Source organism: Anomaloglossus baeobatrachus, chromosome 3 (assembly GCF_048569485.1).
Source record: "Anomaloglossus baeobatrachus isolate aAnoBae1 chromosome 3, aAnoBae1.hap1, whole genome shotgun sequence".
Classification (NCBI taxonomy): domain Eukaryota; kingdom Metazoa; phylum Chordata; class Amphibia; order Anura; family Aromobatidae; genus Anomaloglossus; species Anomaloglossus baeobatrachus.
In genome coordinates this window covers 560,169,696-560,190,622 of record NC_134355.1, presented here as the reverse complement: position 1 = coordinate 560,190,622, position 20,927 = coordinate 560,169,696, and the positions used below count along the sequence as shown (strand labels likewise).

Here is a 20,927-nt window from a genome sequence, read left to right as displayed (position 1 = left end):
CTCTGCAGGTCCGGATCGCTGTTGAGTTGTTGGCCAGGTTTGCCTGTTTGACAGCTCACCAGCGACTTAGCAGAGACTTAGGGAGGTCGCTGTTACGTCACAAAACCGGTGACGTTACAGCGATGTCCTTTGCGATGTTGCAGTGTGTAAACCCAGCTTAAAGGATCGCATACAAAATTGATCAATTTAACATAGACTACTAACGCACGTGTGACAGCAAATGAACGACCTACGTGCAATCTCATTCAATCGCATATGCGACCTGGGCGTGTCACATCGCATACGAGATCGCACACCTAATTCTAAGGTGTAAAGCTGGCTTAAGGTTCTAATGCAGAAATTGCACTATTTTGCCCTCTGCTGGAGATATTTAGAACTGTAGCCTGTGATTTCAGTACTTTGATGTGGGAGCTGAATTTGCTTTTAGAAAGTGTAGTGTTCTTCTACTTTTACATAAAAATGTCTTCATAATGAACCCTCCTTTTTATCTAGGATGACTACAGTGCTTCTATGGCTTATCGCTCCTCTGGATCGGCCTTGATAATTTTTCATTGAAACCAGAGGGTCTCTTTATGGAAAAATGACAACACTGTTGTTTTCTTTTAAATGATTCTTGTACATTCGAAAAAAAATTAGGATACTTTCTTCGTAACACAGCGCTACCCCAGCCCACAGGTTCTGTGTAATTTTGCAACCCAGCCTTACTGACTTCAGAGTAGGTGATGTGGGTGCAATACCAGGCACAACCCATGGATAACTGTGTGGCTGTTTGTGGAAGAAAATATCCATGTTTTTCTGATCTGCCATTTTAACTCTACTTATAATAGGCCATCGGTAAACCAAGTTTCTCCATAGAAGTTAAGAGACCTGCAAAACAGAATCCAAAAATACAAATCCATATAAAACATCTTGTGATGCCGGTACCAGTGTTTTCGCACTGTTCTGCCCCCCCAGCAAGGACGCCAGTATACTCACCTTCACGGCCGCCCAGCGGTGGCTGCTCCGTCTACAGTCCATGCTGCTGTCTCCCTGGGCCTGCGCAAGCCGCCCAGACCTCCTGGGAATGCCCATAGGGTGAGCGCACAGACACCTCCCTTTTATTAAAAGGCCATTTCACCCTGGCCCAGCTCGGCTGAGAGGCATCAGGTATTTATGGCACCTTCTCCTTAAGGGAGGTACCTGGGCAACGAGGTTTATACGTTGTTAGTTCTCAGGTCCCTATTGCTGTGCTGTGTGTTGTTGCTCATTCCTATCTGTTTCAGTGCATTACAACTATCCATGCCGGCCATCTATGATATCCACTGTTCTGCTGCAAGTATCCACACCGACCGCCTTCTACGATATCCGCTGCTGCATTCATCCATCCATCCTGACCGAATTCACAACACCGGTGATTTGGGGGTGCACATCAAATGGTGCATAAACCATCTTAATTGTCTGCAGCCGAATTATAAGTCCAATATATGTATGCATACAATAACCACACAGTGATCAATAAAGAGCTCTGATCAAAGTAGGCAAAAGACTGTTTATTTTAAGGAAGTTAGATGCTTTTATAATGGTCTCTTGGAAAAAAAATTGTAATCCTTCCAAAGCGTGCAATTCTTTATCATATCATAAGTTTTCAAGCAATTCTAAAGTCCCTGTCACACACAGAGAAAAATCTTTGGCAGATCTGTGGTTGCAGTGAAATAATGGACATATTGTTCCATTTGTACACAGCCACAAACCTGGCACTGATTGTCCACAATTTCACTGCAACCACAGAACTGCCGCAGATTTATCTGTGTGTGTGACAGGGCCTTTAGTATCATACAAAAGAAGTAAGGAAATAGGAGAGACAGGTTTCCTAATACAGTCATATGAAAAAGTTTGGGCACCCCTATTAATGTTAACCTTTTTTCTTTATAACAATTTGGGGTTTTGCAACAGCTATTTCAGTTTCATATAATCTAATAACTGACGGACTGAGTAATATTTCTGGATTGAAATGAGGTTTATTGTACTAACAGAAAATGTGCAATCCGCATTTAAACAAAATTTGACCGGTGCAAAAGTATGGGCACCCTTATCAATTTCTTGATTTGAACACTCCTAACTACTTTTTACTGACTTACTAAAGCACTAAATTGGTTTTGTTACCTCATTGAGCTTTGAACTTCATAGGCAGGTGTATGCAATCATGAGAAAAGGTATTTAAGGTGGCCACTTGCAAGTTGTTCTCCTATTTGAATCTCCTATGAAGAGTGGCATCATGGGCTTCTCAAAACATCTCTCAAATGATCTGAAAACAAAGATTATTCAACATAGTTGTTCAGGGGAAGGTTACAAAAAGTTGTCTCAGAGATTTAAACTGTCAGTTTCCACTGTGAGGAACATAGTAAGGAAATGGAAGAACACAGGTACAGTTCTTGTTAAGCCCAGAAGTGGCAGGCCAAGAAAATTATCAGAAAGGCAGAGAAGAAGATTGGTGAGAACAGTCAAGGACAAGCCATAGACCACCTCCAAAGACCTGCAACATCATCTTGCTGCAGATGGTGTCAATGTGAATCGGTCAACAATACAGTGCACTTTGCACATGGAGAACCTGTATGGGACAGTGATGCGAAAGAAGCAGTTTCTGCAAACACGCCACAAACAGAGTCGCCTGAGGTATGCAAAAGCACATTTGGACAAGCCAGTTACATTTTAGAAGAAGGTCCTGTGGACTGATGAAACAAAGATTGAGTTGTTTGGTCATACATAAAGGCGCTATGATGGAGGCAAAAAAACACGGCATTCCAAGAAAAGCACTTGCTACCCACAGTAAAATTTGGTGGAGGTTCCATCATGCTTTGGGGCTGTGTGGCCAATGCTGTCACCGGGAATCTTGTTAAAGTTGAGGGTCACATGGATTCAACTCAGTATCAGCAGATTCTTGACAATAATGTGCAAGAATCAGTGACGAAGTTGAAGTTACGAAGGGGATGGATATTTCAGCAAGACAATGATCCAAAACACCGCTCCAAATCTACTCAGGCATTCATGCAGAGGAACAATTACAATGTTCTGGAATGGCCATCCCAGTCCCCAGTCCTGAATATCATTGAAAATCTGTGCGATGATTTGAAGCGGCTGTCCATGCTCGGCGACCATCAAACTTAACTGAACTGGAATTGTTTTGTAAACAGGAATGGTCAAATATACCTTCATCCAGGATCCAGGAACTCATTAAAAGCTAAAGGAAGCAACTAGAGGCTGTTATTTTTGCAAAAGGAGGATCTACAAAATATTAATTTCACCTTTATGTTGAGGTGCCCGTACTTTTGCACCGGTCAAATTTTGTTTAAATGCGGATTGCACATTTTCTGTTAGTACACTAAACCTCATTTCAATTCAGAAATATTACTCAGTCCATCAGTTATTAGATATATGAAGCTGAAATAGCTGTTGCAAAAACCCAAATTGTTATAAAGAAAAAAGGTTAACATTAATAGGGGTGCCCAAACTTTTTCATATAACTGTATTTCTCTACACACTTTGTAATACACTTAAAGGAGATGCAAGATACTTGTTTCTTCATTTGGTGATTTCCAAGCTTAATTAACATGAAAGATCCAGGCAGTCTTTAAGTGTCTCTGATTGTCTCCAAATGCAAATATATGTGAAAGGGCCATCTTGTCCTGTATTTTGGGTATCTTCATGTAATCATTATAGCCATGTCCATAACACCGCATGCTGCTTCTACAACCAGAGACTGTTTGTATCCGTTGCGTCAGCTGCCGTGGTACCGTTGATCCCTTGGGGCTGCCCTCTGTTGGCTACCTACCAGCGTGTGTGCCTATCACTGCCTCCGTGGATTTAGTGAAGACTCAGTGGCCGATCCAGTTTGCTCCTCTTGGCCAGTGATCGGTTCCTTTGGTCCAGTAGATCCACTAACCCCACTCACCACTTACCTGGTGAGCAACTGTAACACAAGGTTGACAGACTTTCAGAAAGTATAAAGTAGTCCTCAGCAAGCATATACTGAGAGCACCATATTGGTGCTTCCCACAGCCACAGATATAAGTGATAGAAGGCTAAATGCTAACAGCCTCCACTAGAGGGAGCCTACTGCATAAGGATTTTTTTTTTTTTAGTTCAATGTACCTGTATAATCTGTATGTAGTGAGACCCCATAGTGGTGAATGTGATAAAGAAGACCTTTATCATTTAGTGCTATGGCTGTATTAGGCTCACACACTTTATTTTTGCTGTATTTTTTTCTGGAGCCCAAACCTCCTCCTTTGGGAGTAAAAATGCTGCCTGTTTTGCGCAGTAATTTTTTTGCAGTGTTTTTTGGGTGCGGATTATGTCTGCTTTGTCTTTTGGGGAGGCTTCTTAGTTTGCCTGGGAGCTCTCCCCTTTTTCAGGGCAAGTATCTCTATATATAATTGCCTTATTCTGTCTGTCTGTCTGTCTGTCTTGCTCCAAAATTGTATCCTTACAGTGACAACCGTCGGATTGGCCGCTGGGCTCAGCCTGGCCCCGCCCCTCCACACGGATTGGCCGCTCAGCTCGGCCTGGCCCCGCCCCCCGCATAGATTAACCGTTTGGCTAGGTCCGCCCCCCGCACGCGATGCCCGCTAGGCCACGCCCCCCACACACGATGCCTGCTAGGCCACGCCCCGCACGTGATGCCCGCTAGGCCACGCCCTCGCACACGATGCCCGCTAGGCCACGCCCTCCGCACGCGATGCCCGCTAGGCCACGCCCTCCGCACGCGATGCCCGCTAGGCCACGCCCCCGCACGTGATGCCCGCCAGGCCATGTCCCCCGCATGCGATGCCCGCTAGGCCACGCCCCCCTCACGCGATGCCCGCTAGGCCACGGCCCCTCACACTATGCCCGCTAGGCCACGCCCCCTCACACTATGCCCACTAGGCCACGCCCCCTCACACTATGCCCGCTCGGCCACTCCCCCTCACACTATGCCCGCTCGGCCACGCCCCACGCACACTATGCCTGCTTGGCCACGCCCCCCGCACACGTTGGGCACCTGTACACCTCCCCCCCAGGACTACTCCTCCCATTATACTCCTCCTATTATAATCCTCCTATTATACTCCTCTCTGAGGGGTTCTCAGCATGGGGGATGGAGCACAATGGAGAGTGCAGCATGGGAGATGGAGCACGATGGGGGGTGCAGCATGGGGGGTGGACCACGATGGGGGGTGCCCAGAATGGGGGGATGAAACACGATGGGGGGTGCGCAGAATGGGGGATGGAGCACGATGGGGGGTGCAGCATGGGGGGATGAACCTTGATGGGGGGTGCGCAGCATGGGGGATGGAGCACGATGGGGGGTGCGCAGCATGGGGGATGGAGCACGATGGAGAGTGCAGCATGGGGGATGGAGTACAATGGGGGGGTGCAGCATGGGGGATGGAGCAAGATGGGGGGTGCCCAGAATGGGGGGATGAAACACGATGGGGGGTGCCCAGAATGGGGGGATGAAACACGATGGGGGGTGCGCAGCATGGGGGATGGAGCACGATGGGGGGTGCGCAGCATGGGGGATGGAGCACGATGGGGAGTGCAGCATGGGGGATGGAGCACGATGGGGGGTGCAGCATGGGGGATGGAGCACGATGGGGGTGCAGCATGGGGGGTGGACCACTATGGGCGGGTGCCCAGAATGGAGGGATGAAACACGATGGGGGGTGCGCAGCATGGGGGATGGAGCACGATGGGGGGTGCGCAGCATGGGGGATGGAGCACGATGGGGAGTGCAGCATGGGGGATGGAGCACGATGGGGGGTGCAGCATGGGGGATGGAGCACGATGAGGGTGCAGCATGGGGGGTGGACCACTATGGGGGGGTGCCCAGAATGGAGGGATGAAACACGATGGGGGGTGCGCAGCATGGGGGATGGAGCACGATGGGGGGTGCGCAGCATGGGGGATGGAGCACGATGGAGAGTGCAGCATGGGGGATGGAGTACAATGGGGGGGTGCAGCATGGGGGATGGAGCAAGATGGGGGGTGCCCAGAATGGGGGGATGAAACACGATGGGGGGTGCCCAGAATGGGGGGATGAAACACGATGGGGGGTGCGCAGCATGGGGGATGGAGCACGATGGGGGGTGCGCAGCATGGGGGATGGAGCACGATGGGGAGTGCAGCATGGGGGATGGAGCACGATGGGGGGTGCAGCATGGGGGATGGAGCACGATGGGGGTGCAGCATGGGGGGTGGACCACTATGGGGGGGTGCCCAGAATGGAGGGATGAAACACGATGGGGGGTGCGCAGCATGGGGGATGGAGCACAATGGGGGTGCGCAGCATGGCGGATGGAACACGATGGGGGGTGCGCAGCATGGGGGATGGAGCACGATAGGGGATGCGCAGAATGGGGGAAGGAGCACGATGGGGGGTGCAGCATGGGGGGTGGACCACGATGGGGGGTGCACACCTCCCCCCAAAACACACACACACCGCCACACACTGGCAACCACAAACACCGCCCTACACAGACACCCACACACACACACAGACAACGCCGCACACACACACAACACACAAACACCGCGGCACACACAAATATATGCACATACCGCGCAACACACACACTGCACAAAACATACCTCCCCCCAAAACACACACGCACCCCACACACACACCCACACACACCGCGCAACACACACAGCACCACACACACACAACGCTACAGACACACAGCGCTCCACAAACAATGCAACACACAACGCAACACACAAACAACACCGCTCTCACACACCCCCACCCAGACAACACCCAGAATATTTACAGCGCCCTACACAAACACTTGGCAACTACACACAACAACATCTACATATACAGTTAGGTCCAGAAATATTTGGACAGTGACACAATTTTCGCGAGTTGGGCTCTGCATGCCACCACATTGGATTTGAAATGAAACCTCTACAACAGAATTCAAGTGCAGATTGTAACGTTTAATTTGAAGGTTTGAAGAAAAATATCTGATAGAAATTGTAGGAATTGTACACATTTCTTTACAAACACTCCACATTTTAGTAGGTCAAAAGTAATTGGACAAATAAACCAAACCCAAAAAAAAATATTTTATTTTCAATATTTTGTTGCGAATCCTTTGGAGGCAATCACTGCCTTAAGTCTGGAACCCATGGACATCACCAAACGCTGGGTTTCCTCCTTCTTAATGCTTTGCCAGGCCTTTACAGCCGCAGCCTTCAGGTCTTGCTTGTTTGTGGGTCTTTCCGTCTTAATTCTGGATTTGAGCAAGTGAAATGCATGCTCAATTAGGTTAAGATCTGGTGATTGACTTGGCCATTGCAGAATGTTCCACTTTTTTGCACTCATGAACTCCTAGGTAGCTTTGGCTGTATGCTTGGGGTCATTGTCCATCTGTACTATGAAGCGCCGTCCGATCAACTTTGCGGCATTTGGCTGAATCTGGGCTGAAAGTATATCCCGGTACACTTCAGAATTCATCCGGCTACTCTTGTCTGCTGTTATGTCATCAATAAACACAAGTGACCCAGTGCCATTGAAAGCCATGCATGCCCATGCCATCACGTTGCCTCCACCATGTTTTACAGAGGATGTGGTGTGCCTTGGATCATGTGCCGTTCCCTTTCTTCTCCAAATTTTTTTCTTCCCATCATTCTGGTACAGGTTGATCTTTGTCTCATCTGTCCATAGAATACTTTTCCAGAACTGAGCTGGCTTCATGAGGTGTTTTTCAGCAAATTGAACTCTGGCCTGTCTATTTTTGGAATTGATGAATGGTTTGCATCTAGATGTGAACCCTTTGTATTTACTTTCATGGAGTCTTCTCTTTACTGTTGACTTAGAGACAGATACACCTACTTCACTGAGAGTGTTCTGGACTTCAGTTGATGTTGTAAACGGGTTCTTCTTCACCAAAGAAAGTATGCGGCGATCATCCACCACTGTTGTCATCCGTGGACGCCCAAGCCTTTTTGAGTTCCCAAGCTCACCAGTCAATTCCTTTTTTCTCAGAATGTACCCGACTGTTGATTTTGCTACTCCAAGCATGTCTGCTATCTCTCTGATGGATTTTTTCTTTTTTTTCAGCCTCAGGATGTTCTGCTTCACCTCAATTGAGAGTTCCTTAGACCGCATGTTGTCTGGTCACAGCAACAGCTTCCAAATGCAAAACCACACACCTGTAATCAACCCCAGACCTTTTAACTACTTCATTGATTACAGGTTAACGAGGGAGACGCCTTCAGAGTTAATTGCAGCCCTTAGAGTCCCTTGTCCAATTACTTTTGGTCCCTTGAAAAAGAGGAGGCTATGCATTACAGAGCTATGATTCCTAAACCCTTTCTCCGATTTGGATGTGAAAACTCTCATATTGCAGCTGGGAGTGTGCACTTTCAGCCCATATTATATATATAATTGTATTTCTGAACATGTTTTTGTAAACAGCTAAAATAACAAAACTTGTGTCACTGTCCAAATATTTCTGGACCTAACTGTATATATAACAAAAATCATACATTAACTACACAATACGTAAATTCTAGAATACCCGATGCGTTAGAATCGGGCCACCTTCTAGTAGGTATATAAAGGGATTATGAAGGAGCACACTAATTGTCACCACAACCACTACTCAATGTCTAACCCAGGATATATATATACAAAAAATACTGCAAAGCAATACACAGAGATACAGTCAGGGCCAGAAATATTTGGACAGTGACACAAGTTTTGTTATTTTAGCTGTTTACAAAAACATGTTCAGAAATACAATTATATATATAATATGGGCTGAAAGTGCACACTCCCAGCTGCAATATGAGAGTTTTCACATCCAAATCGGAGAAAGGGTTTAGGAATCATAGCTCTGTAATGCATAGCCTCCTCTTTTTCAAGGGACCAAAAGTAATTGGACAAGGGACTCTAAGGGCTACAATTAACTCTGAAGGCGTCTCCCTCGTTAACCTGTAATCAATGAAGTAGTTAAAAGGTCTGGGGTTGATTACAGGTGTGTGGTTTTGCATTTGGAAGTTGTTGCCGTGACCAGACAACATGCGGTCTAAGGAACTCTCAATTGAGGTGAAGCAGAACATCCTGTGGCTGAAAAAAAAGAAAAAATCCATCAGAGAGATAGCAGACATGCTTGGAGTAGCAAAATCAACAGTCGCGTACATTCTGAGAAAAAAGGAATTGACTGGTGAGCTTGGGAACTCAAAAAGGCCTGTGCGTCCACAGATGACAACAGTGGTGGATGATCGCCGCATACTTTCTTTGGTGAAGAAGAACCCGTTCACAACATCAACTGAAGTCCAGAACACTCTCAGTGAAGTAGGTGTATCTGTCTCTAAGTCAACAGTAAAGAGAAGACTCCATGAAAGTAAATACAAAGGGTTCACATCTAGATGCAAACCATTCATCAATTCCAAAAATAGACAGGCCAGAGTTCAATTTGCTGAAAAACACCTCATGAAGCCAGCTCAGTTCTGGAAAAGTATTCTATGGACAGATGAGACAAAGATCAACCTGTACCAGAATGATGGGAAGAAAAAAGTTTGGAGAAGAAAGGGAACGGCACATGATCCAAGGCACACCACATCCTCTGTAAAACATGGTGGAGGCAACGTGATGGCATGGGCATGCATGGCTTTCAATGGCACTGGGTCACTTGTGTTTATTGATGACATAACAGCAGACAAGAGTAGCCGGATGCATTCTGAAGTGTACCGGGATATACTTTCAGCCCAGATTCAGCCAAATGCCGCAAAGTTGTTCGGACGGCGCTTCATAGTACAGATGGACAATGACCCCAAGCATACAGCCAAAGCTACCCAGGAGTTCATGAGTGCAAAAAAGTGAACATTCTGCAATGGCCAAGTCAATCACCAGATCTTAACCCAATTGAGCATGCATTTCACTTGCTCAAATCCAGACTTAAGACGGAAAGACCCACAAACAAGCAAGACCTGAAGGCTGCGGCTGTAAAGGCCTGGCAAAGCATTAAGAAGGAGGAAACCCAGCGTTTGGTGATGTCCATGGGTTCCAGACGTAAGGCAGTGATTGCCTCCAAAGGATTCGCAACAAAATATTGAAAATAAAAATATTTTGTTTGGGTTTGGTTTATTTGTCCAATTACTTTTGACCTCCTAAAATGTGGAGTGTTTGTAAAGAAATGTGTACAATTCCTACAATTTCTATCAGATATTTTTGTTCAAACCTTCAAATTAAACGTTACAATCTGCACTTGAATTCTGTTGTAGAGATTTCATTTCAAATCCAATGTGGTGGCATGCAGAGCCCAACTCGCGAAAATTGTGTCACTGTCCAAATATTTCTGGACCTAACTGTATATTCCAGTTCACCATGTCATATACCGTATATAATGTGGAAGGGTCCTCGGGCAGTGCTCGTGACAGAAAGTCAGCAGAAACTTCATGAAGAAAGGAGATTGTCCGGCAACATTGCTTCCAAGGTAAAAAACTTCAAATGTATTGTGGACAATTAAGATCAAAGCATGACGGGAAAAAGAAGATAAAAATCCCATAGGGATATACAAGATATAGAAGACGCGTTTCGACCAGGTAAGCGGTCTTAGTTATCATTAATGACTAAGACCGCTCGCCCTGTCGAAACGCGTCTTGTATATCCCTAGGGAATGTTTATCTTCTTTTTCCCGTCATCTTAATTGTCCACAATACATTTGAAGTTTTTTACCTTGGAAACAATGTTGCCAGATAATCTCCTTTCTGCAAAGCAATACAATATATGCTAATATTTGTCCAATATAGGTATGATAGGTGTGATACAGAATTATGTATTACTAAATATGGGTGTTGTGGTTGGAGTAAATATCGATCTGGTATATTATCTATATTTATATTACTAATTGTATTTTCCAGGTCAGTCTTAACATGCACCTTTCTATATATTTGTACTTCATTGTAATTTATAATGCTTTTTTAGAACATTATATTTATTATAAATTAGTGTGTTCTTTCCCCACTATTTGGATATGTTGTATGGTTCCCATATATACACACTAAACACCTCCCCACACACGTATTAGTCGCTACTGATATTTTTTTTTTAATACATACGTATCATTACCACTTACGAAATATTGTTATAGCCATGTTATCAAATCTTGGGTATTCATATCAATATGCCCTCATACTTTTATTGTGTTATTCGCATCCATACATATAACTCATAATAAAAGCTATATTATTGATCTTTCATAAATAAATACTATCATAACTTGTATTGTGGAATGAAATACTTAACAAAAAAGTGTGAAACAACTGAAAATATGTCTTATATTCTAGGTTCTTCAAAGTAGCCACCTTTTGCTTTGATTACTGCTTTGCACACTCTTGGCATTCTCTTGATGAGCTTCAAGAGGTAGTCACCGGAAATGGTTTTCCCTTCACAGGTGTGCCCTGTCAGGTTTAATAAGTGGGATTTCTTGCCTTATAAATTTGGTTGGGACCATCAGTTGTGTTATGCAGAAGTCTGGTGGATACACAGCTGATAGTCCTACTGAATAGACTGTTAGAATTTGTATTATGGCAAGAAAAAAGCAGCTAAGTAAGGAAAAACGAGTGTCCATCATTACTTTAAGAAATGAAGGTCAGTCAGTCTGAAAAATTGGGAAAATTTTGAAAGTGTCCCCAAGTGCAGTGGCAAAAACCATCAAACGCTACAAAGAAACTGGCTCACATGAGGACCGTCCCAGGAAAGGAAGACCAAGAGTCACCTCTGCTGCGGAGGATAAGTTTATCCGAGTCAAAAGCCTCAGAAATCGCAGGTTAACAGCAGCTCAGATTAGAGACCAGATTCCGAATGTTTCTCTAGGTATATAAGGGACCTAGTCATTTATGGTGTGCTGCCTTTCCATCTCCAAGATCCTATCTCAATATGTAGTAGGTGTAATAATAATAATAATAATAATAATAATAATAATAATAAAAAAATACCTCCAATTAAAAATGTAGTATATTTCTCCTGATTAGTGATGTCGCTTACCTCATGTACAGGGCATTGCAGCTTAGGTATCCATGGTTATGACCACTAGCAACTAGCTGTGACTATATACATGGTCATAACCATGGCTACCTAAGCTAGAGCAATGCCCTGCACATGAGGAAAGAGACATAGTTAATCAGGAGAACTATACTACATTTCTAATTGGAGGTATTTGCTAATACTGTAGTTATTACACCTACTACATATTGGGATAGGATCTTGGAGATGGGAATACCCCTTTAATCTTTCTTCACTTCAACCAAATATTGAAATCCACCTGTCGCCAGTCTTCATGACGGGGCACTCTGTAATCAGGCATTCCTGAAGAGGAGTACTCTTTGATATGAATCAGACGGTCAGAGAAGTGGCATGCACCTCTGTGTGCACCTCACTACAAATCCTACTCCAGTAGTGGACACAGAAGGAAAAAGGCCCCTGTGTAAGTGCAATGTATGGGCCCTTTGCAGTCCAATAACTCTTCCAAATGCACAATTCTGCCTGGTTTAGAGGTAGAAATTGGCCCCCTTACCTCTTGGGCCCTTGTGCGGCCGCACAGGTTGCACCAATGATATGTCAGCCCCCTGTCCTACTCTAGTCCCTGCTGGAGTAAGATTTGTGGCAAAGTCAATGCCACTGTTCGTCATGAATTTAACGATCAACGGTTGCGACGCTCTCATCCTGTCTCAGCTCCACCCACTTTGTCAAGGCTGGGCGAAAATGGTGTGTGAACGCCATAAGTCGCATAATTGTACAACAGATACATAATGGACCAAAATTAGGTGACTTTTCAACACTTTTTCACCAAAATACTGGCATTAAAGCTTTGATGTATCAAGATCAAAGTGTGCAATATTTCATTAAATAGCTGTTCCAATGGTACTTTGCCTTTAAATGAAATTTTCAAAAATTTACATCAACGTTCATAGTATTCAAAATAATAAACTTCCTCACATGCTGTTCATTAAAAGGAATGTGTCAGCAGGTTTTTGCTACCTCATCTGAGAGCAGCATGATGTAGGCAATGAGATTTTGAATCCAACGATGCATCACTTAGATTACTGGTTGCAGCCATTCTGCCATGGAGTTTTATGCTTAGTCATGCACCTGAGCCCAGGGAGCTGCCCCACCCGCAACAGGCTCTCTATCACATTGTACTTTGACAGTGAGGTGTCAATCACAGCAGGGGCTGTGTCCGACTTCTCTCCAAAGGAGTTTCTAGACTGTAATGATAAGGGTCCTGCTGCTTAAACAACATAGCAAATAAACAAAAGATTGGACAAAATAGGCAGCCCTGAACTTTCTGTGTGAACCCTTGCAGCATGTTGGCTTCAGTTTACATAGCAAAAACCTGCTGACAGATTCCCTTTCAAAATCACATTATGTCAAATGACTAAGGTGACCATTATAGATGAAACAACATCAAGCCAAACTCTGTGTCAATTTAAAAAAAAAAAAAAAAAAAAAAAAAATATATATATATATATATATATATATATATATACTCCTCAACATTGAAATTACAACACTAAGAAGGAAAAGTAATGGAATTGTGGAAATAGCAGCATGGATAGACATGATAATGATGTGCAAATGATGAAAAATGTTCAAAACATCTGAAATTACCCAGTATCAAGTATGAGCGCCATGTGCAGGAATACATGCACTTACATGACTTAGCTGCTATCAATGAAGTTATTAATGGTTGTCTGAGGACTGTTCTGTGATGTCAATGTACTTGGGCATACAAATCATCAAGATCCACTGCTGGCAGCTCCTTTTGCAATTGTCAGCTAGTGATGTCCTAAATATGCACATAAAGAGACAAGTACCTAAATGCTGTAGGCCATAGTCACACAGGCAACTCACAGTAGCACAAGCAACATGTGGCCTAGAGTTGTCATGTTGAAAAATAGCTCCTTGGACACTTTGGAGAAATGGTTCTATTATTGGTTCCACGACCAAATCAACGCAGGAATGAAAGTTAGAGGGGTCCGGCTACGATATATTATGCCACCCCACACCATAATCTCAAGAGTAGGATCAGTGTGATGTTCCCTCATGAAGGTCTCTTCATTGACCTTACGTCACTCCTCCAAAAGGCAGAGCATGACAGCAATGGAGGCCGGAATAGAGGTCAATCCTCTTTAGCAATGAGCCCAGATTGTTTTTGATGCAATGATAGCGGGAGATTGCTCTAGAGACCATGCGGGCAACACCATGAATGATAGCGGGAGATTGCTCTAGAGACCATGCGGGTAACACCATGAATGATAGCGGGAGATTGCTCTAGAGACCATGCGGGCAACACAATGAATGATAGCGGGAGATTGCTCTAGAGACCATGCGGGCAACACCATGAAGAGAATGAATCACATAAGAAGAAAGTTGGTTGAATCAGGTGATTTTGGTAGAAGTATCAGACCATCAGAAACAATACTTTTCCCTGGCAGGAGATTTCAGGGGAGAGAAGGAATGGTCAGTTATGATTTTCATATCCAACTCTTGTTTTCAGACAAGTTGCTGCGAGAGGAGTCCAGCAGTGCTTTTCTTCTTTCTCCCCATTGCCAACACATCAATGCTTGGTCAAGCTGAGCGCTCGTGGTTATGGGGGTGCCTGCTGAATGGAGAGTTAAGGCTACTTTACACACTGCGATATCGGTCCCGATATCGCTAGTGTGGGTACCCGCCCCCATCTGTTGCGCGACACGGGCATATCGCTGCCCGTGCCGCACAACATCGCCCACAGCCGTCACACATACTTACCTGTCCGGCGACGACGCTGTGACCGGCGAACCACCTCCTTTCTAAGGGGGCGGTCCGTGCGGCGTCACAGCGACGTCACTGAAACGTCACTGAACCGCCGCCCAATAGCAGCGGAGGGGCATAGATGAGCGGGACGTAACATCCTGCCCACCTTCTTCCTTCCGCATAGCGGCCGGGAGGCAGGTAAGGAGAGCTTCCTCGTTCCTGCGGCGTCACACGCAGCGATGTGTGCTGCCGCAGGAACGAGGAACAATCTCGTTACTGCTGCAGTAACGAGATTTGAGAATGGACCCCCGTGTCGCCGATTAGCGATTTTGCACGTTTTTGCAACGATGCAAAATCGCTTATCGATGTCACACGCAACGGCATCGCTAATGCGGCCGGATGTGCGTCACGAATTCCGTGACCCCAACGACTCCGCATTAGCGATGTCGTAGCGTGTAAAGCCCGCTTTAGTCTGGCAGAAATCACATGTATTTCCAGCTATAGTCATCCATCACTTCATAGCCAAAACAGTGATCACATTGTGCCAGAAGTCATGTGGCATTACCTCTATTAGTGAGGGCAGTCATAGCCACTGTAGGCCACCTACACACGTTGACTATTTGGTGAGTTTTTACCTCAGTATTTGTAAGACCAAAGCCAGGAGTCGAACAGTCAGAGGACAAGTATAACAGAAACACGAGCACCATTGCTTCATTTTTTACCCACTCCTGGTTTAGCTTACAAATACTGAGGTAAAAAACTCACCAAATACTCAATGTGTGCACATGACCTTAGGGGATAAGCTTCAATTAGTAAAATAAGCACCAATCATCCATCCTTTTACCACAAGCTGCCATACTACAGGGTGGGCCATAAGTATGGATACACCCTGATAAAATGAAGTGGTTGCTGATATCACCTTACAGTTTGTGGCATTTTAGTATATGGGAGGGGCAAAACATTTGAGGCGAGGTGACGCCCATTGCGGCCATCTGCAAAGTCGCCATTTTTAATTCTATTCAACTTTACTCTTTTATCAGCGTGTATCCATACTTATGGCCCACCCTGTAGTACAGGGTGGTGATTGCATCAGTGCCATTAGCAGCAGGTGGCAGGTATTTTGCCAGGCTCAATAGAAACTGGGGCATCCCTGGGGCTCCCTGACAGTACGATCACAAGGCACCAATGGTTGCTATGGCAATTCAATCATTCCATGTTCAAGCCCTTTTGTGGGAAAAGTAAATAATATATATATATATATATATATATATATATATATATATATATATATATACTAGCTGTAGTACCGGGGCGTTGCCCGGGATAGTAACTGTCTCTCTGTCTCTCTCCCAGTCTCTGTCTGTCTGTCTCTTTCCTTGTCTGTCTGTTTCTATCTCTCTGTATTTGCATCAGTCTATCTGTCTCTTTGCCCAGTCTGTCTCTTTGCCCAGTCTGTCTCTTTCTGTCTCTCTCTATCCGTCTATCCTATCTTATACTAACAGTGTATTTTGCTCCTATAGCAACCACTGACAGTTGCTATTTATAGCTTGCAGCTCCCAGCTCCATTCAGTTTAATGGCTGTAGGATTTTGTAGCGGAACTGGAAAGCACGGGGTTACATTTTCCCACCCAAACATAGTCTATGACGTTCCCTGGGTCACATGGGGCGTCTGTGAAAAATTTCGTGATTGTAAATGCGACGGTGCGGATTCCTTTAGCGGACATACACACACTGAGCTTTATATATTAGATAATGTGTGTATATATATATATATATATATATATATATATATATATACACTTTAACAGAATCGCTGTATTTTTTATACATTGCACCCCCAAAAATTTTAACAAGAAGAGACCTGAACGTGGTATGGACCTCAAAGGTATGACTACAAATACAGCTCGTCCCACGAGAAACAAGCGCCGGTACAAAGCCCAAAAACCCAAAACATCCAAACCTTGTAGTGTTGAGGAGAGCCATAAAATGAAATACTTAATTAACCTCTGGACATAGAGCATTGTGGGAAATATGTCGATTTGCCTTACATAATTCAGCTCTCAGATCAAACACATGACACAAATATAAAGATGGCTGCCATTTCCTGTTCTCCACACCTTGCTTGGAATGCAGGGAATGAAAGAAGATACCATATAAGGGAAGACCCCTGGTCAAGCTAGAAGACATCACAGACCAAACCATCAGCATGGATGCACCAGATGACGTCCCTCCCATCATCATGGTTTCATCCACTGAAGTCAGACGCACCCATCAACAGCAACACGGATCTCCCCATTGGCTAGCTCATGAACTGTCCCACTAAATGGGCATATCTGAACTTGTGTACGCCCCTAGCCTATATCAAGAGGACGCATGTTCCTTCTCTGTCTGTTTGGTGCCATCTTTACTGTGACCAAGAAGAGATTTCATAGCCGACTGTGTCTGTTGTGAATTCTTTTATGCATGCACTTGGTATATACCAATTCGGACAGGCAGTAGGCAACTAGTGATCTCTGGTTAAGAGTTCACCTTAACAGTAGCTCTTGAATTGAAGACATTTTTTGTGCAAATTTTTTTTCTTCCAGGTAAGGCTACTTTCACACATCCGGCTTGAGCTCTGCGGCTCAATCCGGCTGTGCAAGCTATGCAACGGATGCGGTGAAAACACCGCATCCTTTGCATAAGTTTTTCCCATGCGGCCCGTCCGGTTTTTGCCGCTTGCGGCATGCTACTGAGCATGCGCAGTGGCAAAAACCGCATGCGGCGGCCGGTTGCAGTTATTGCCGCATCGCGCCGCATCCGGCCGCCATAGGCATGCATTGAAAAATGCGCCGCATCGGCCAAATGCGGCGCGATGCGGTTTTTTTTTGCCGCACGAAAAAACGTACCAGGCAATGTTCCATCCGGCCGCCGCATCGGCTAAATCTGCCGCATGCGGCAAAAACCGGATGGAACGCAAGGCCTTGCGGCACAATGCGGCACTATAGTCTATACAGAAAAAACGCAACCGGCAGCAAAAAAACGGTTGCGATTTTCCTGCAAAGTGCCGGATTGTGCTGCATTGCAGAAACCGGAGGTGTGAAAGCAGCCTAATGAAACAAAATAAACATAAATCTGGTGTCATCACAACGGTCCGGACCTGTAGGAAAGGTGACCTGGTGACGGGTGCCGCTAAGTGAACAGCAGAAACCCCCCAAATATAGGATGAATGTACAACTGGCACGTGATCGGTACAATCCAGATATTAGGACAGCAGAAAATGAGAAAAAGCCATGGTTCTTGAAATGGAGGAAAAAGCAAAGCAAAATATAAATTATCAGTGGTTTACAAAAGGTTAACAACTAGTGTAATATTATCAGGCAGGAAACTACAAACAAGCGCGTTACAACATGCGTCTTTCTTTATGAACAGAACATACAGAGCAGAACCGCTGCCCCCGACCATACACTGACAACTACAGTTCCCAGGAGGCGCTTTAATATCTGCGCAGTGCGCACGCGCGGTGATATACCGTCGACACTAGTCACGTGGTTGAGAATCCGTCACCGTTGATTGGTGGAGATTGGCACTTCCGGGAACTAGAGGAATAGACGCACAATGGCGAGTGGCGGGGGAGAAGTGCAGGACATGGAAGGTAGGGATCGTGGGAGTTTGTGCCGCTGATCTGTGTGGGAATTACAGTGCGCGAATTCAGGGCGGGATTTGTTTGGTGTGGAACTACAAGTGCCAGTATAAGCTGTTAGTGAAGAAGGAGCAGGTGATACGCGTTACTGCAGGATGTGCTGTGCAGGTGAATGGCGACTATTGTTCCCTGGTTGCAGGTGTTTCATGTGAACAGTAGTAGGATTTGTGACCGGTCAGTGCTCAGAGGTGACAGCTGACAACCCCCAGACATATATACAGGGTGGGGTTGTCAGGCGTCCACCCCCCGATCTGACGCCATGTACAGATGGTTACTAAGGCAACCGCCGGACACCACAGGTACCGCGTGCAGGATGCCAGTCCTCTCATGGTGTCGGTTGTGTTGACGATTTATCAACCAGCAGGAGGAGGAGAGACTCCACATCTGACGACTGGACACCCCCTTTAATTGAGCGTGCATGGTGTTGGTGCTGTCACGTGAAGTAGTCATTGGAAAACCATTACAGCCTGTGTGGGCTCTGATATATTCGTGTTTAGGGAACGCTCTCCATAGGGCAGAGAACCAGTCTGTAATCGGACGTGGTTCGACCACTGTAGAGAGCTGGGTGATGACCCCTCCATGCTTAGCCGCCCTTGTCAATGATTTCTGCAGCTCTTCCTGATGTGCTTAAAGGGAACCTGTCAGCAGAAATCTCACCCAAAACCTAAAAGATTCCCCCTCTGCAGCTCCTGGGCTGCATTCTAGCAATGTTCCTGTTGTTATTGTGCCCCCTGTGAGACCAAAATAAAGACTTTATAAAGTCTTACCTTTTCCTATGCAAATCTTTTTTTATAGTCACGGGGGCGGGCTTTCTGGCGTCCGTTATTCTCCCTCCTGATCCTTTATGCCGTCCCCCATCGCTCCTTTCCATAGCTGATGACACCGCCCAGTGCTCCTGCGGTGCCCGCGCATGCCCAGTGCCAGTCTCACGGGACTGAGCACTTAGGACAGTGTGACCGCTGGTGACGTGTGCGCAGGCAAGAGATTATGGGAGGCGCTGTGATTGTCATCAACAAGTACCCGCCCATAATCTCGTGCCCGCGCTTTCCCCTCTGCCTCCACCGTTCTGCGCAAGCGCTGGCCATATGACCCCACGTCAGCTCTTACCCATCTTTCCTTGGAGCAGGAAATAGATGGGAGGTGACGTGGGGTCATATGGCCAGCGCTTGCGCAGAACGGTGGAGGCAGAGGGGAAAGCACGGGCACGAGATTATGGGCGGGTACTTGCTGATGACAATCACAGCGCTGCCCATAATCTCTTGCCTGCGCACACGTCACCAGCGGTCACACTGTCCTAACTGCTCAGTCCCGTGAGACTGGCACTGGGCATGCGTGGGCACCGCAGGAGCACTGGGCGGTGTCATCAGCTATGGAAAGGAGCGATGGGGGACGGCATAAAGGATCAGGAGGGAGAATAACGGACGCCAGAAAGCCCGCCCCCGTGACTATAAAAAAAGATTTGCATAGGAAAAGGTAAGACTTTATAAAGTCTTTATTTTGGTCTCACAGGGGGCACAATAACAACAGGAACATTGCTAGAATGCAGCCCAGGAACTGCAGAGGGGGAATCTTTTAGGTTTTGTGCAAAATTTCTGCTGACAGGTTCCCTTAAGGCTATGTGCGCACTGGAAAATGGAATTTTCTCAAGAAAATTCCGCAGGTATTCAAAGATTACCGCACCCGCGGTAAAAAACCGCGGGAAACCGGACCCGAAAACCGCATGCGGTTTGCCGCGGTTTGCTGCGGTTTTACCGCGGTATTGCCGCGGTTTTGCCGCGTGCGGGTTGGGATGTGCTTTTATTGCATTCAATGCAATAAAGCACATTGAAAAAAAAAAAAGAAAAAAAAAGTCATTTCATTCTGAGATAGTAGATAGATAAAGAGACGGAAGAATAGATAGAGGGATAGATAGATAGAGGACAGATCGCTGCATTTCTCCCGGTCGGTAGTGAGTTTACATTACCGGCCGTGGGAAATGACCGGTAATTACCTCTGCTGTCTCGCTGCGAGACAGCAGAGGTAATTCAGCGCTGTGTGTCAGTTGCGGCTGGATGTAAGCATCGCAGGACGCCGGAGCTGTGGATTATGCCGGAGCTGTGTGGATTACGCCAGAGCTTTGTTTCAGGAGGGGTTAATAAAATGGTGAACGAGGCTTGTTTGTTTTATTTAAAATAAAGGATTTTTCTGTGTGTGTTTTATTCACTTTACTTACGGGTTGATCATGTCAGCTGTCACATAGACGCTGCCATGATCAAGCCTGGAGTTAATGGCGTCGATCCGCCACCATTAACCCCTTGTATTACCCTGCTGCCACTGCTACACGGCAGCAGGAAGAGCCGGGGACACTTCGGTAGTGCCGCATAATGCATGCGACAGTCCCGGGGCAGCTGCGGCTGATATTCTCGGCTGCGGGAGGTGGGAGTGAGGCGGGGGACATTAACCCTGCCCCTCTCCCTCCCCAGCCTGAGAATACCGGGCCGC

General features: G+C 45.9%; 2 protein-coding genes across 3 annotated transcripts in view; one reads left to right on the top strand and one right to left on the bottom strand.

The window, feature by feature from the left end:
* Positions 1 to 20,927, bottom strand: part of PASK (PAS domain containing serine/threonine kinase) — a 358,840-nt gene that overhangs the window by 220,953 nt on the left and 116,960 nt on the right. The window lies entirely within an intron of this gene.
* The window catches only part of PPP1R7 (protein phosphatase 1 regulatory subunit 7), an 83,538-nt gene continuing 80,910 nt past the window's right edge, over positions 18,300 to 20,927 (top strand). Inside the window, exon 1 of one of the 2 annotated variants that reach the window (XM_075338641.1) lies at positions 18,300 to 18,398. In XM_075338641.1, coding sequence (XP_075194756.1) covers positions 18,362 to 18,398 — 37 coding nt within the window. In that variant the 5' untranslated portion in view covers positions 18,300 to 18,361. The remainder of the gene's footprint in view (positions 18,399 to 20,927) is intronic. The other variant, XM_075338642.1, reaches the window with a different exon arrangement.